At 39.9% G+C, this 15,453-nt stretch overlaps 2 protein-coding genes across 3 annotated transcripts in view; one reads left to right on the top strand and one right to left on the bottom strand.

The window, feature by feature from the left end:
* CCNT2 (cyclin T2) overlaps positions 1 to 1,788 on the top strand; it is a 25,897-nt gene extending 24,109 nt beyond the window's left edge. For both annotated transcript variants that reach the window (XM_041473059.1, XM_041473061.1), the window contains exon 10: positions 1,494 to 1,788. Coding sequence is in view for 1 of the 2 variants with exons in the window: in XM_041473061.1 (XP_041328995.1) it covers positions 1,494 to 1,516 (23 nt within the window). In the remaining variant the exon portion in view is untranslated. The remainder of the gene's footprint in view (positions 1 to 1,493) is intronic.
* A 1,409-nt stretch (positions 1,789 to 3,197) lies between these two features.
* Positions 3,198 to 13,374, bottom strand: MAP3K19 (mitogen-activated protein kinase kinase kinase 19). The gene is made up of 8 exons (XM_041473371.1): positions 13,332 to 13,374; positions 12,739 to 12,823; positions 11,718 to 11,956; positions 11,088 to 11,131; positions 6,527 to 8,965; positions 5,158 to 5,307; positions 4,245 to 4,942; positions 3,198 to 3,264 (listed from the first exon to the last, which is right to left on the bottom strand). Exons 1-8 carry the CDS (start codon positions 13,369 to 13,371, stop codon positions 3,198 to 3,200), a joined length of 3,762 nt encoding a protein of 1,253 aa, XP_041329305.1. The 5' UTR covers positions 13,372 to 13,374.
* Between the last annotated feature and the right edge of the window lie 2,079 nt (positions 13,375 to 15,453).

The raw sequence follows: 15,453 nt of genomic DNA, 5'->3' as shown, positions 1-15,453 counted from the left end.
CAGACTGAACTAGCTAATTAATTCCTACTTTCTCTGAAAGGCTTAACTCCTTACACCTTAAAGAGATAATTAGTGCCAGGAGTCTTCTCTCCCATTGCTACTGGCAGTGACTGTTTTCTGGCTCCTGAAATGGATATAACAAATCCAAAGTAAATTTATAATCTTGATACTCAGTGCTTGGGTTTGATGCCCCTGTATTCGTGCACTTGTAACAGCAACATTGGTATTGCCACAGTTCAGACACTGTGTTCTTTGACAACACCTCTAAAATTCCTTAGCTGTCCCGTGGTGCAGGTCCTTGTGGGAAGGGAGAAATAGGAGAGGGAAGGCACTGGAGCATGTCCTGGGGGCCCTTCCTTGGGAGAACTCTGGTTCTTTGCCTGTGTGCAAGAACCAGAGGTTTGACAGGAGTGGTATAAAAATTCCCAGTGAACCCAAATAATCTCAAGAGACCCTTGTGTTTCCGGGGACCATGCTCTGCTTCCTTGGAAAGCCAGGTAGATGTGTGCATTTTTAGATGCAAATTTTTACATGCCACTGCTGGTAGCAGTTCAAGTGCAGTGTAACAGCTGGCTCGGCCTGCCTGTGGCCCCGCCCTGCTGAGACGGGAGCCACGGCTCCCGTTACGGTGTGAGAGAAACACCGGCTACCCCTGCAGTGACAGGGCTGCGTCTTCAACTGCTGAGATTTAGGCTCCAGATCTTGAGGAAACCTGCAGTCACAGCAAGTGCTTGGCAGGCTGCATGCACTGTAACGGGTCCTTACTGGTTTCAGAAAGGAAGGCTGTAGCCTTTAAACAGCAAAGCTTGCCCTGCTCCAACACTGTAAATAATGAAGCAAAGTGTGATCGTGCTCACTGAGTAGCTCAGGCTCATGAAAAAAATCCGGTTTTCAGGATTTCACACCCTTTCCCCTTGCATTGGATACCTGGAATTAGGCACCTGGATTTTGGTGTGGAAATCCCTGATCTCATCAAGTAAGAAATATGCAAAATTAGACTTGTTTCTAGGCTGCTCCACCAGACCGGCTCAGCCAAGCAACCCAAGGGTCCCCACATTAACACAGGGCTTGGCTTAGCTGTGCTGGGCCCTGAGCTCTGCTGCAAGCACAGCTCTGATTAAACTGAAATACCTTTGTTGCAAGTGCTGGCCTTAAACTGACACCTTGTTCTCGAAGTCTGGTTAAACAAAACCAAAAATGTGCTGTCACATTTTGATTAAAAACTCAGGTTCAAGTTTTACAAACCTCTAATGACTATTTTCAGTGTAATTAACTGGATTTAACATGACAAATTGCCAATAACTGGTAACCTTAATATTGGAGAAGTCTAATAAGAGATGTTAGTTTTCCTTGTAAGATGTGCATAAGAGAGTTTGTAATGCTGACCTTTTTTAATTAAAAATATATTCTAGAGCATTCCCATTCTTTCCTTGCTTATGACTCTCATCTCAGTTTCACTCCATGCTAAATAAACCCTCATATTTACTTTGCAGCTTTGTTGAAGACTCTACCTTAATCTGAGAAGAATTAGTACCCATCATGGAATTATGTACATCCCAGTAGAGCTCACATGCCCAGGCTCCTGCCTTTATTCTCCAAGGTACCTTAACGTGAAGATACTTTAACATGATGTTGCCATGGATGTCTGGCATGAGCGCCAATCGATATTCCTCAAAAAAGGACTGTTAACTGCTTGAACTTTGAAGATTACTGTGATGTTAGGATTTCTCTTATACTGGCATAATGTTCTGTCATTGTTATGTGACATTATACCTACAGAAAGTATTAATAAAGAATTTTGCTAGAAGTACTGATTTCTCTTTGCTTTTATAAAGTTTAGATTTAACTCCCTGAAGTCGGGAGACTGACTACTGGAATAAAATAAAGTTTGAGAGCTATTTAAGTAACTAAGATATTTAGCACTCTGAGGAAAGTTGCTTATCTAATGTTCACATTACATCACTGAAGTCAGTGTCTTAGATTCTTGAGAGCTCAGCTCTGAACTGTTGTAGTGTGGAGTTTTACTGCCTCTCTTTCTTGGAGCCTCAGTGCTCACAAAGGCTAAAGATTTACCCCATTTTGATAGGAAGAAGCCTTACCAACAAAAGGACATTCTAAATACTAACACCTGCTTGTTTTGCTTTATTAATACTTAACAATGCTTTTTAGATTTTATTTAATTTTTTCCAGTCAGTAGTAGCTAGTTTTACTAAGTGTGAAGACCATTGGAGTGCAGAGGGGCTCTGTTCTGTCATCCAGTCACAGACAGTGCTCACCCCAGTGGTCAGAGAAACACTTCAGGTTTTCAGGGAGTGTCAGCACCCCATGGGGACAGTAAGGAAGACAGAGCCAGACTCTGCAGTGCTAGCAGTGACAGGACAAGGGACAGTGGGACAGCTTGACCTATAAGACAGTCTTCAAACATAAAAGCACTTTTACCATGAGAGGGTTAAAGACTGGAGCGGCTGTGGAGTCTCCATCCATAGTCAGACTCAACGGGACAAGGGCCTGAGCAACCTGCTGCAGTCAGCCCTGCTCTGAGCAGTGGGGCTGGACCAGAACATCTCCAGAGCCCCTTCCAACCTCAACCTTCTGGAACCTGAAAGTGCCCATAAAATGCACTATTTCATTTAAAACAGGCAGTCCCATGGCTTAGATCATTATCTCCTGCGATTATCACCACAGTATCTTGTGGAGATACAGGGCTGATCTATGTCCATAAAAATCTTATTCACCAGCTAAAAATTAAAGTGCCCACCCAGTTAAACAAAGGGGCCCACCTGACTGAATAAAAGCCTCAGTACATTTTATGCCAGTAGATGGTTGAGGTTCCTGTGGGATCCTCACACTCATTACTCATCTCCACGTTGCAGAGCTCTCTGCTCATAGCTTGTTCCATAGGATTTCACAGACATTCCAGCTTACCTGGCCTGTTGCATGCTACTGATGGTGACTTTATTTTCCTTTTAAGTCTCTCCAAATACAACACAACGTGGCCTTGTGTTCACAGTGAAGGACAGGCATTGCAGAACAGGTACTCTTTAATCACTGCTGCCTAATAACAGACTCCTTGAACACAACTGCTCTTCAATATTTCTGCTGTCACATTCAAGCCCAGTTCCTTCTGGTCTTTTTTCCACAAATGAAAATCTTTTCAATGGAAAATGCATGCTCATTTGGCAAGAGTTTTGAAAAATTCACTGTCCTCCTTTCACAAAGGGATGGTCCAGCAACTGCCGAGCAGAAGGCCGTTCGTGCTGATCTCTGCATTGAAGGTTCACAAATCAGTACATAAAATTAATATGTATGCCTGTGATGCAAAACCTAATTAAAAAACCTGTAAACACCTAATTGCAAAATTAGCCTTTAGTATTATTATTATTTATCCATTCACTATTCATTTTTAGGGTTTTTTGGGAAAGTTGATAGAAACGAAGGGAGGCTTGGAGGGAAAAGACAGTTGGAATTTACGAATTATAAAACTAAAATATTTTATTATTAAAGAAATCATTACTTATTCCCCTAAATTCCTGAAAATCTTTGAATAATTCTGCTGATTTGGCTATTTCAGGTGCACCAACAATGTATTTAAGAAAGGTGATAATTATCTGTTTGAGCCTCTGGCAATCAGGTTGTCCTGTCATCTCCAATCAATGTCATGTATTTTAAGAGGCCCATGGCTTTGTTTAAAACAAAACAAACACCACAGAAATAATTCTTATAATGTGTGAATGCTACTGGTTTGGGGTTTTCAGAGAGAACTTTATGTTTCTAATAAGTATTATGTTTCAAGTAAGTATGTGTTTCCTGGACTGGCAGTGATAATAACAGATTTTTCCACTGCAGAAAACAAGAATTAAGTGAAAGCTCTTCCATTTAGAATACTGTCCTTAAAACAACTTGTATGACATAGACCAAACTGAAACAATACTGGAACAGCAAAACACAGCAAAGAAATTTATCAAATGTTTTGTCCAAAACTCAACGGTGCCATGTTTCTGCATGAAAATCACAGTGAAAGTAAATTATAAGGCCTACAAAAAGAGAATCTGTGAGGGCTTTTTTATACCACTGAGTAAAGCTCTTTTATATATACTTTTATCTAAAGGCTTTCCTGAAATGCTGAAAAGCCTATCTATTTACAATAAAATCATATGTAGTACAACCTAAGTTCCCATGAGCTATCTCCAGAATACGAACTACCTGCATTTTCCCTTTCCTTCTGCAGTCCAGAGCCTCCATACCTGGTTAAGCAGGCGTGCACAAACTCCACGGCAGCGCTGGAGAAGCGATCGGGCAGGGCCGGCATCAGCCCCCTGTGGGCCCCGATGTAGAACATGGCTGCCACCCTGTCCATGGAAGCCAGAGGGGGTTTGCCTGTTGCCATCTCGAACACGGTGCAGCCAACACTCCAGATGTCTGATTTCCTGCCATAGCCAGAGTCACTGATCACCTCTGGAGCCATCCAGTAGGGAGTGCCGTGCACAGAGCGGAGCAGCTCGCTGCGGGTGCCGCTGAGGCTGGCCCAGGCCAGGCGCCTGGCACAGCCAAAGTCAATCAGCTTGATTACCCCGGTGGGCATGAGCATCACGTTGTTGCCTTTGATGTCTCTGTGGACCACACAGTTGTCGTGTAAATATGCAACCCCTTGTAGAATTTGCTTGGTGTATTTACACAGGACAACTTCTGGCAAGGGGCCGAAGCGATTCAGAATACTGGAAATGGAGCCACCAGGAACAAACTCCATGAATATGCTCAAAATATTGTCTTCCAGGCAAGTTCCTAAATAAGTTACAATATTTACATGCTTCAATGTCTTCAAAAGATCAACTTCCTCATGGAACTTCTGATACTCCTTTTCTGTAGTGAGTTGATCTGATGTATCCAAAATCACCTGTTTTACAGCTATTAACTGTCCCTGGCTTGTCAGACCACAGTACACCTACAGGGAAACCAGCACTTATCAAAACAAGACACAGGACAAAACTTGTGTATTTACTTATTTTAAATAGAATCTTTGTGCTTGTCATGTTTCATATCTCCCTGTATAATCCAAAATATTTAACCCATTTGTTGAATAGGACAACAGCTATTTTTGAGATAAGGTGTATCTCAATGATGACCAACACATCTCAGCGTATTCAGACATTAACTTACCGTGCCATAGGCTCCCTTTCCAAGGACTTCTCCTCTTGTCCACATGACAGGATCTTTGGTAGTTAAACTGCTTCCTGATAATTTAGTAGATTCATCAAAGTTTAGAAGGCCCTTTTCTTCATTTGAAGCCAAAAAGGCTTTACTGTAACTCTGCTTGAAAGATGATGGTCAGTGTAGGGAGAAAGCAGAGAGGAAAAGACAGGCTTCATTTGATTCCCCCTTTTTCATAAGGAGTAATTTTTCCTGGCATGACTTTGCCTTATAGATTTAGATATAGCCCAGGTCATTGATAGAACTGCTATACTAGGTAAAACTGTATAAATATTTTCAGGTATAAATCACAACAGTGCATAACCAGGTTACAGCATGACTCCTTCCTCCATTGGGACCAAGACAGAAGAGCACTTAAAAGAGCAGGATACACTCTCTTTTTTGGTCTCAAAGGTACAGTTTGCTAGGCTGAAGGGTGAATATGGCTATGCTCTAAGTAACACATGTAACACAATTCTGATGAAAATAACAGGCCCAGGAAGAAAATGAAAATGAATGATGAAAATGAAAATGAATGATGAAAATGAAAATGAATGACGAAAATGACTTCCCAGGAAGAAGAGGCTGCTTCAGAAAGATGGCAATAATTATCCCATCTAGCCCTGGAGAAGTGAGAACGGAGCTATAATTGGCACCTGTGTCTGCAGAAGCACAAGGGAGAGTATCAATATGTAGTGAAAGACATTTCCTTGCAAATTTGTAACTTATATGGACAAAGAGATAAAAGGACCAAGGAGAAACAGTACTGGTAGAGAAACACCTTAGTAAGTGAAGGCATGCAGCTGACTTGGGGGCCAAAATCTGAGCCTTCTGAGCTTGAAGTTTTGATTAAGCATTAATTAAACAGGATCAGTCTGTCTGATAAACCAATACTTATCCAATATCTATAAACCAATATCTATAAAAGTATCTGGCTGCACTCAGAAAAAACAAAGTAATTGCCCTCCTGGATATGCAAGACTATTTGTAGTGTCTTTTCATATTCCTGTTCACATCTCCAGTTCTTGCCTTGCCCAAAACCTTATTATACAAGCTCTTCAATTAAAATAGCCTATTCTCTTTATTCATTACAATTTCCCAATTTATATAAGCTTTAGGAGCTATTCCTGCCATGCCCTAGTACCTTCTGGCTTGTGTCCTGACATGCCTCTAACACAGATATATTCAACAGAGCATTGGAAGAATCAGTGGGCAGCTGGCCCAAGGAAAAAGACTTGATAAATCTCTTTAATAAGCACATATTTCCCATTTTTCATCCAAACTTGTGTGAAGCATCACTCAAATTATTCAGCAAGTTACAAGAAGAAATTTCTTTTACCTTCTCTAGAGCACTATTTATTATTGCTCCATCTCCATTCATCATATTTTCCTCTTCTTCACTCTGTGTGTTTTGTATTTTAGAACATGTATTTTTTGTTCTTGAAGAGTTGGTGTCTTTTTCTTCAAGCATTAGCAATTCTTTGGCCAGACAACAAAGCAACTTGTCAGTCACATCCTTAGTATCTGACCAGGAAGATATGTTTTGACTTGTCTGGGAACTGGGGCTTTTGGCCTTTTTTGTCCAAATCACTGAAGTCTGAGTCAATTCATTTGCCAAACCACTGTTTTGAGGTGTGTTTGCACAACTAATGTGATCTAATATTTTTGAAGGGGACTGACATTCCAGTCTATCTGAAAAAGGCAACTCACATTTATTGACAGACTTGGAGTCCTGGTGTGATTCCCAGCCTTTGCCACCATCTATATCCCCCCTGCACTGGGGCACACAGATGTTCTGCTCTGCTGTTACCAGACTGCCACTTGGAGCAACACATTCTCTGCAGTCTTGATCACTGAGCTGAAGGAGATCCTGCCTGCAGGCAGCAGCTCTCTGACAGCTGGATTTATCCTGGCTGTCTAATTCCTCCAAAGAAACTTCTTTAATAGTTGAGAGGTTTGAATTTGTAAACATTTCATTTTGCTTAGCTGACTGTGAAAGCTCTTCTGAAAATGTGAGCTGATGATCTGTGTCTCCATGGAACAATGTTGTGCTACTCAAGGCGTGTGTTTGAAAAGCCAAGTCAGATGTTGTTGCATTGCCTTGCTCTGTGTTGCTGACACTCAACTTGGTCCTTCTGTCCTTTGTGATTAAACTTTTCTGCTTTTGTTTAGCACCAGGTGTGGTCTTCTTTGGCTTGGAATGAGTTTTCTTTTGAATGTTTCTGACTCTGCTGCTTTCTCCCCCTTTACTGCAGGCAGATCTGCAGGTGCATCTTCCTGGTGGAACAGAATAAACACCTTTGTAAAACCTGCCCTCATGCTGATCAAGGTCTCTCACGCGGGAATAGACAGGAGTTCCAAACATTTCATAAATACCTGGGCCTTGGTCATCTGAATTTATTATTTTGAACATGTCAGTGTATTTCAGATCTACAAAATCTGAAGCAGAGGGTGTACGTGGCAGACAAAGTGGAGTAACGTGTTTCTTTAAGACAGCTGAGTTTTTGCAACTGCAGGAGCAACTTTGCTTTTTAATTTTCTGGGCACTCTGAACAACATGGCCTTTGTGTCCTTGAGTGGATTTTTTCTGACACTTCATGGAAGCCTCAGATTTCACTTTTGTCAGTTCCAAAGATGGAAAAATCTGACTCTTGGCATTTGATTTTGTGGTAACCTCTTCAGAAGCAATTAAGTCTTCAAATACTTTTATCTTATTATTAATTTTAGATTTTGGTGAATATTTATTTCTATTCATCTTTATTTTATTTTTGTCATTTTCTTTGTAAGCAAGAACATTGAGGCTCTGAGGAGCATGAGGAAGGAGAGTACAGACACCACCATTTTTTCTGGTAGGCTGTTCAGCAATGTGTGGTTCCCTGGCTGGCTCTTGTTCAGAGAGCATAACATGAGCAACAGCTACAAGCTCACTTTGGTCCTCTAAAGTTGCTTCTGAAATGGCTTCTTTTTCTGTTTCAGATTCAGAGAGACAGACTTGATTTTCTGGCTGTTTTCCAGAGGGATCCTGAGCTTCTGCTCCAGGAATTACTGCAACTACAGAGTTATCTTCCAAGGCTTGGTAGGCCTCTATCACTTCATTTTTACAGGAGGAATCTAAATCCTGGTTGTAAAGCACAAGGTTGGCACTCTCAGCATCTTCCTGTGGTTTATAATCCAGCATCATCTCTGCAGCATTTTCTTCTGCCAGACCAGTGCTACAGCAATTCTCTGCTCCGTTTTGCTTATTGCCAGCTCTTGAGGCATTGCTGTTGCTGGACACTGTAAATGCTGTCTGGGCTGCAAACATGCCACAGTTCACCAGAACACTGCTTGAGCTCAAGTGGGGATGACTCTGATCCCAGAACCCGGCCTGGGTCAGAAGATTGATATTCTCACAAACCACTGAACACTGGAATTTCTTCTTCCCAGTGTGGATTGCTACATCAGCTTCCCTCCACTTGAAATGGCTTTGGATTTCTTCCTTCTTGTTGTTAAGGTACTTATCACAGTTATTAATGCTGAAGTAGTACAGATCCTTCACTGGAGTGAACTTATCAGAAATTGTGGCTATGATCAATTCTGATGACTTTTCACTGTCCCTGTTTAATAAGTTGTCTAACTGATACTGACAAAATTTCGTAACTGGTTTTATAGGCTGAGGAATAGAGTTCATAATATTTAAAATAGTTTTGATGTTTCTGCTTTCATTGACAATATCATCCCTTAGAGGAGCAAGATGAATTTTTCTTACAGGCTGACATGTCACTGGTGGCAAATGAAACTGTAATTTCCATAAAAAAAACATTAATAATGTGCTACACCACAGATACAGGTAAAAACTAATCACTAAGAAACAAGTAAACTTAGGGAAAAAAATTAGAAAATTATTATTCCTTTATATATTCCTATATTAAACCTATTATGAAGTATAATATCAGACTCCTGAGAAAATACATTCTTTTTCCTCACATTAATTGCATTAATTTTCTCAGATCCAGAACTATTTCTAAGTATTTCTTAGTTCAGAAAGTGGGATCTTTTGCTTTAAGGCACAAATCATTCTCCATGATTTAGAACCAGTAAGTTTTGTCCACATGTACAAATCCTCTTGTCAGTTATTAACTCTGTCTTGTGGCACTTCATGTTTGCTACAGGAATTCAAAGGCTGGGCAGTGGCTTCATGTGCCAGAGCTCCTCTCTCACTGTGCACTCTCCCTGAATGAGAGCACCACTCTAATGCTGATATTTAAAATCTTTTTATGTAACCCTCCAACATGTGCTGACACCATTAATTATATTCCCAATGGAACCAGAGCTCATGTAAGCGATTTTTCAAAAGAAAAACCAGACCATTATAACAGAATGCTGTTGCATCTCTGGAGAAAACAATTCTAACAAGTTATTTATAGACTTTAAGGTACATTATATTAAATCTAAACATTTAGATCCATGTTAAATGGCCACAGATTTAGCTCAGAGTTTTAGGTGCACTGGAAGACAGCACAGTCTGCACTTGATTTGCAGTGAAGTGAAATGGATAAAACCAAAGGCAGCTGACACAGAAGTCTGTTGGGTCAGGGATGTGTTTTACCATTCCTCCCTTCTTCCCATCACATTTGTTGAAAGAAATGGATAAAACCAAAGGCAGCTGACACAGAAGTCTGTTGGGTCAGGGATTTGTTTTACTATTCCCCCTTCTCCCCATCACATTTGTTGAACGGTACCATGCACATTTGAAGGAGTACAGATCAAATGAACTGAGTACTTTGTTTGGATATTCAGATGAACAGCGAGAATGACTTTCTGAAAATAGTATTTCTGTTCTTTATTTTATAGGAAATGAATATTTTTATGCAAATGAATGCAATAGAAATAATCACACAGTCATCTGCTCTGAGTGCTCATTTGCATGTGTATATTCAACATCAGTTTGCAATCTGCAGGAAATTTTTATTGACATTCCAAGGGCAAACTGAGGTTTGAACATGCCAGGAAAAGCAATGTGTTGGTTTGAAATTCACAGTTCTGAAGGCTTTGTTCAGCCTGCATGGCATTAATATGAATGCTCCATTTATCCCAAAGGATACACCTCTAGAAACCACCAGAGCCCAAGACATGAAATAAAGCTGCATTAAATCACACCAAGGCCAGCTAAATTATTTTTCTTAAATATTTCCCTCCATTTGAAATGTGTTTTTTTTCCATAACCCTTTTTATAACCCTGTGTCAGAACTCTTGCTCCTACTTCTATAATTCTCTTCACTTTTTTCCTGTGATCTGTTGTATTCTGTGATGGTTCACTGAAGTTTACATCTGACTTCAATGAGTTGAGTCCTTTCTACAAAAGGCTATTAATTAATATACATGAAGGCCAAATTCTCTTTTTTTCTAAATACAGTATATTTAAAGTGGTGTGAAGTATTGAGATGTAAAGTATGTTTAATTCTAAAAGACTTTTTATTTGCTAACACAGTAAATTTCATCAAGCATCTAATGTCAAGACTATTTTAGAATTCAATCTTAAATTACCATTTAAAAGAAGTTTTGGGGTTTTTGGCAAAACTAGACATCTAATTTAACAAATAGGATGCAAATTATAATTATACATCTCTCTAAAGGTTTTGTATCTTTTTGAACTTTCAACCTTTTATCTCCAGAAGTCCCTGATGTAACATCTTACTGATAATTTGTTGATATACACCTCAAGATTTGCTGACACACATATATTTCACATTCTAAAAAAAAAAAAAAACCAAAACAAAAAAAAAACAAACAAACAAAAAAAAAACCCAGCACCTGAAACTAAGCAAACTACCTACCCTACTTTGTTTTTTCTATTTTTAAGATTTGGAAAGGATATTATACTTTTTCCAGTGATCATTTTATACATAATGTCCTCTTACCTTAGATTTCTTGTTCCTGGTTTTTAGTGTTGTTATAGATAACCCTTAAAATCAAAACAAGTGAAATATAAATTTGATGTTCTTAAACAGACTACAATTCACATTTATAAATTAATTTCAAATTGTAGTGTTCTGGGGATCAAGGATCTATCTCTGGTTGAAAGACTGTGCTATAAATCTGCAGTGCAGAAAAAAGTTGTAGGTTGAAATTTAATCGGGATACTGAACTTCACAATTCCATTTTCCACAGAAAACAATAAAATACTATAATTTTAAAATATTTTGACACTAATAATTCAAAGAAATGCTTCTCAGTTGTAGACGTTTGCTAACCACAGTATGTAGCTAATTAATATTGCCAGTATGAGGGAGAAAGATGTCATCACTCCAGGCACAGAGAATTACACTGCACATTTGTGGCTCAGTTTCACTACACAGAGCAGCAGGAATGGTGAAGTTTGTCATTTCTTCTCTTTATCTCCTTCATGCTGCAAACACACACAAACTTATAATTAAAGAAGAGGGTTGACACAGCTGAAGTCTCTCTGAAGACAGCAAAAGACATAAAGGCAATATGATAACCAAGATATAACTTTATATAAAATCTGTGACTTTTAAAATTGAACTTACTTTGTTGTATTTGTGCTTTTATTATCTGGAAAGTATCTAAATCCATAAATGATGTTGAAATGTTAGATTCTGGGCATGAGGTCTGTAGCAGAAAGCTGAAGTCAAAGCCACATCCCATGTCCTCTTTATTTAAGAAAGGTAAAGAAATGTGATGTCTCCTGGGTAATGCTATCTGATTTTTACTTGGAAAACATGCCACTTGTTGGTCTGGCCATGCTCTGGATGTTGGTGCAATTTGGCTAAAAGGCAAAACAAAAATAACCAAAATACAGAGCAAAAATAAGTGGAAGGAACCAGTTCAAACAATCATATGGCTGGTGAATAATGTGACCAAGAGGTTTGTAAGATCCCAGAATGCCAAAGTGTCTTTTCTTTATCTGTGGGGTTGTGACTCTCCCTGGAAATAGCAGATTGCAATGCAGAGGTTGACTACAAGTGAGATTGAATGACAAACAGTGTTAGCCAAGCAACAAGAGAAACATAAAAATATACTGTTCACCTTCCCCTTATTGACAAGAATTGATTGCTTCCAGGGTGTAGTTTTTATGAATCATCAGGAGAGTGTGTCAGAAGAATTTTGAAGACCAGATGTGCCTTTGTTGCTAACAAAATATGCTACAGCCTGCCTGAAAAAACAGAGGCTGTGTGGACAAGCCTCAGTTTTGTGCCACCTGTTTTCTGAAGAATAAAAAATGTAGAAAAAGATAAATACTGTGACTGAAAAGAAGTATAAAAGTGCAGTCTAAGTTATTCTTAAAGCTGTGTACAAGATAATTGTCTGGGTTTAGTAAGTCAAATAACCATATACCATATTTCTTTATTGTACCAAATCATTTGTTCACCTAATGCAATATCCTGCCTCCAGAAGTGGCCAATAATTGATATTTGGAAGAGATAAACACTACACAACACACAGAGCTGTAAAGAATGTCTAGGAAACATTTTTCTTATTCAGGCTACGAACCTTCTTCGTTCTCATTTGTGTAGACCCAAGTGCAAATTAAATACTGATGCTTCTTACCTGGTTTTTCCTAGAGCTTTGTCTGACTGATACATTTCTTGCATTATATTGTCTGCATTCTGAAAAGCAACAACACTCCCACAACCTGCAGTAATACATCAATATTTGCATAAAAGCAAATTAATTCCCGTAACACACGCAAATGTAGTTATTTTGGGGCATTAAAACATTATTATAAAGAAGTATCAGGAAAAGAAACAAAAGCAAGTTACATTTCACAAATTTTTTAAATTTATTGATATGTCAATGTATAAGTTTGAATTCTTTTTATTTCTTTGGTAAGTTTATTAGTTCAATGGGCTACAAAAACAAAGAACATCTTAAAAAAAGCCAGTTACAGCTCCTATCTCAGGAGAACAGAAACAGAATACAAATATTGACAGAAACTCTACAGAAGTAGAGCATTTAAAAAATATGAAAAACAAACAAAATCTTAGGCCTTTACAAAGGTAGAAACGTACTCTGAGTTTGATTGTGTATTTTTTATGGTTGCTAAATTTTGACAAATAGCCAAATTTCAAGTTGTTACTGTACTTTTCTAGCCTCAGATCTACATTTTACACTTTAAACATGTAAGCTTTGGGTTAGACTACCTTTTTTGCTTCTCCTCTTATTTTGTTTGTTGTCAGACATACTGTCCTTAAATGTATTAGCACCCAGAAACCTGAAAACTGTTGATTGATTTCCAATTCATGTACACAAAGTGTTACATTATATTTCATTTTTTTGAGACAAAAGTAAGACAAAAACATTTTAAAAGTACTTGAAATTATTCAAAGCACCATAATTTAGCATCTAATCCCTTTCCTGTGAATGCACAGAACCAAAGAGCTCAGAAAGTTTTTAGAGGTAAAACCACAACATATGCTATGTTGAATTTGACTTGAAAGGGCTTTACTCTTAATTAGAAGATTTTAATGTTCTTTTCCTATGTCTAATCAGCAGTAACTGTGGGAAAGGAGCTGGCTGTCACCTCCTGGTCAGCACAGCTGTGTGTGGGTAATACTGACCCTGACACAGTCACCACTGCTCTGGGCTGTGGTCAGTGTGCTGGGAGCTGCTTCAGAATTCTAAAAACACCAACCCTCTTCTCCAAGATTAAACTCTAACTCTAACAATACCATAAGATGACAGTGGCCTAAACAACACAGAACAAACCCAAAGTGCAGACTGGTAAAGAAGAAACACGAGAGGGTTAAGTCAAAGGATTGGGAGTTTTGAAATTCTAGAAAGCTAATTCTTAAAAGAAAATTAACCCCAGTTAATAGTTTTAATGGATTTGGGAGTCTTCCTGAAAAACATAGTGAACTTCAGTTTTTCAAGTGGCAAGAATACAAATCAAAGACACTGAAATTAGGTGTAGAGGTAGCTATAGAAGCCAGCACTCTTGATGTCTCATGCTAAAGGCCATACAATCCATTACAATGTTCATCCCATTATGTTCGCCTGTTAAGAGTCAGATGGTGAACTTCCTAAAAACTTTTTTTTTTAATATACAAAAAACCCCTTCAAAATAATAACAGAATGTTCTGTAAAAAGGCAGAATCTTACAAATCTTACCTGTAAAAAGGCAGAATCTTACAAATCTTACCTGGTTCCTCAGCAGCGAAAATTGAAAGAGGCACAGCAATCCAAAGGGAAATTAGAGAGCATTTTCAGCTCGCAGCTGCCTTCCTTTGCTGGCCAGCGAGGAGTTCGACAGCAATGACACACACTTTGGTTTTGTTTTCGGCTGTTTCCCCGAGCGCGGGGCAGGCAGGAGCCATTCCCGAGGCAGCTCCCGCGCAGGCAGCCCGGGGCCGGTGAGTTTACGGCGTGTCGCCCGGGTAACGCCTCACCCCGCGGAACCTGGCTGGCAGCGCTTGAGTTCAAAGAGCAGCAGTGACCTGTGAGAACAAACACAGCCGAGCTGAACCGCAGCACTTCGGGCTCTGATCGCAGCTTCTCTCAGCACACAAACCAAACCCTATTTCTATCTTATGTTTGCCTCCCTTTATGCTTTTAGTACCTGGTATGTTTCCACGTAATTTTTACTTCGCACTCAGTCCCCTCACGAGTATTTGTAATATCCTTTCAGCCGCAGATTTTAAGAGTATTTCCACTTTTTTTTTTTTTTTTTTTTTTTTTTTTTTTTTTTTTTTAAGTAACAGACTATGCTAAGGGACAAGACAGGATAAAAGAGGTATAGTGGGCTCAAGCTCAGTTAAAAGGGTGTTTAAAGGAGCTGCTTTGCTGGATGGCAGAAGGATTTCGCCGTTCCCCGGGTGACACAAGCGACGGGGAAGGCTTTGGATTCGGCGGGCACAGGGACACCAGTCCTGGGGGACACCTCAGCCCCCGGCTGGCTGACAAGGGCTGTGTAACTCTGACATCTGAGGGAGCCCTTCTCGACTCTCGCTGACGGAGCCGGAGAATCTGAGGGAGCAGCCCCTACTTCAGCTTCGCGCCGGTGTGAAGCGACTGCGCCCGCGGGCGTCCCCGTGAGGGGCTGCGGCCGGCCGGGAAACAAAGACCCGGCGTGAGGAGCCTGGGGAGACGGGAGCCAGGCTGTGCGTGAACCCCACCAGAACGACCGAAAGAGCCTAAGAGAAACATATTGCGAGGGGAAACTGAGCTGCGAAAGAGCCCAGGAACAGCGGGCTGTGAGGGAGGTCTGGGCTTTGAGGAGGCGCCGCCCTCCGCCACGTTCCCGGCAGCCTCCGCCGCTGGGGGGGG

The sequence above is a fragment of the Pyrgilauda ruficollis genome, unplaced genomic scaffold, assembly GCF_017590135.1.
Source record: "Pyrgilauda ruficollis isolate IOZ18807 unplaced genomic scaffold, ASM1759013v1 scaffold3, whole genome shotgun sequence".
In the NCBI taxonomy this organism is placed as follows: Eukaryota; Metazoa; Chordata; class Aves; order Passeriformes; family Passeridae; genus Pyrgilauda; species Pyrgilauda ruficollis.
The sequence above is the reverse complement of the archived record's forward strand: the minus strand, read 5'-3'. Positions and strand labels throughout refer to the sequence as shown.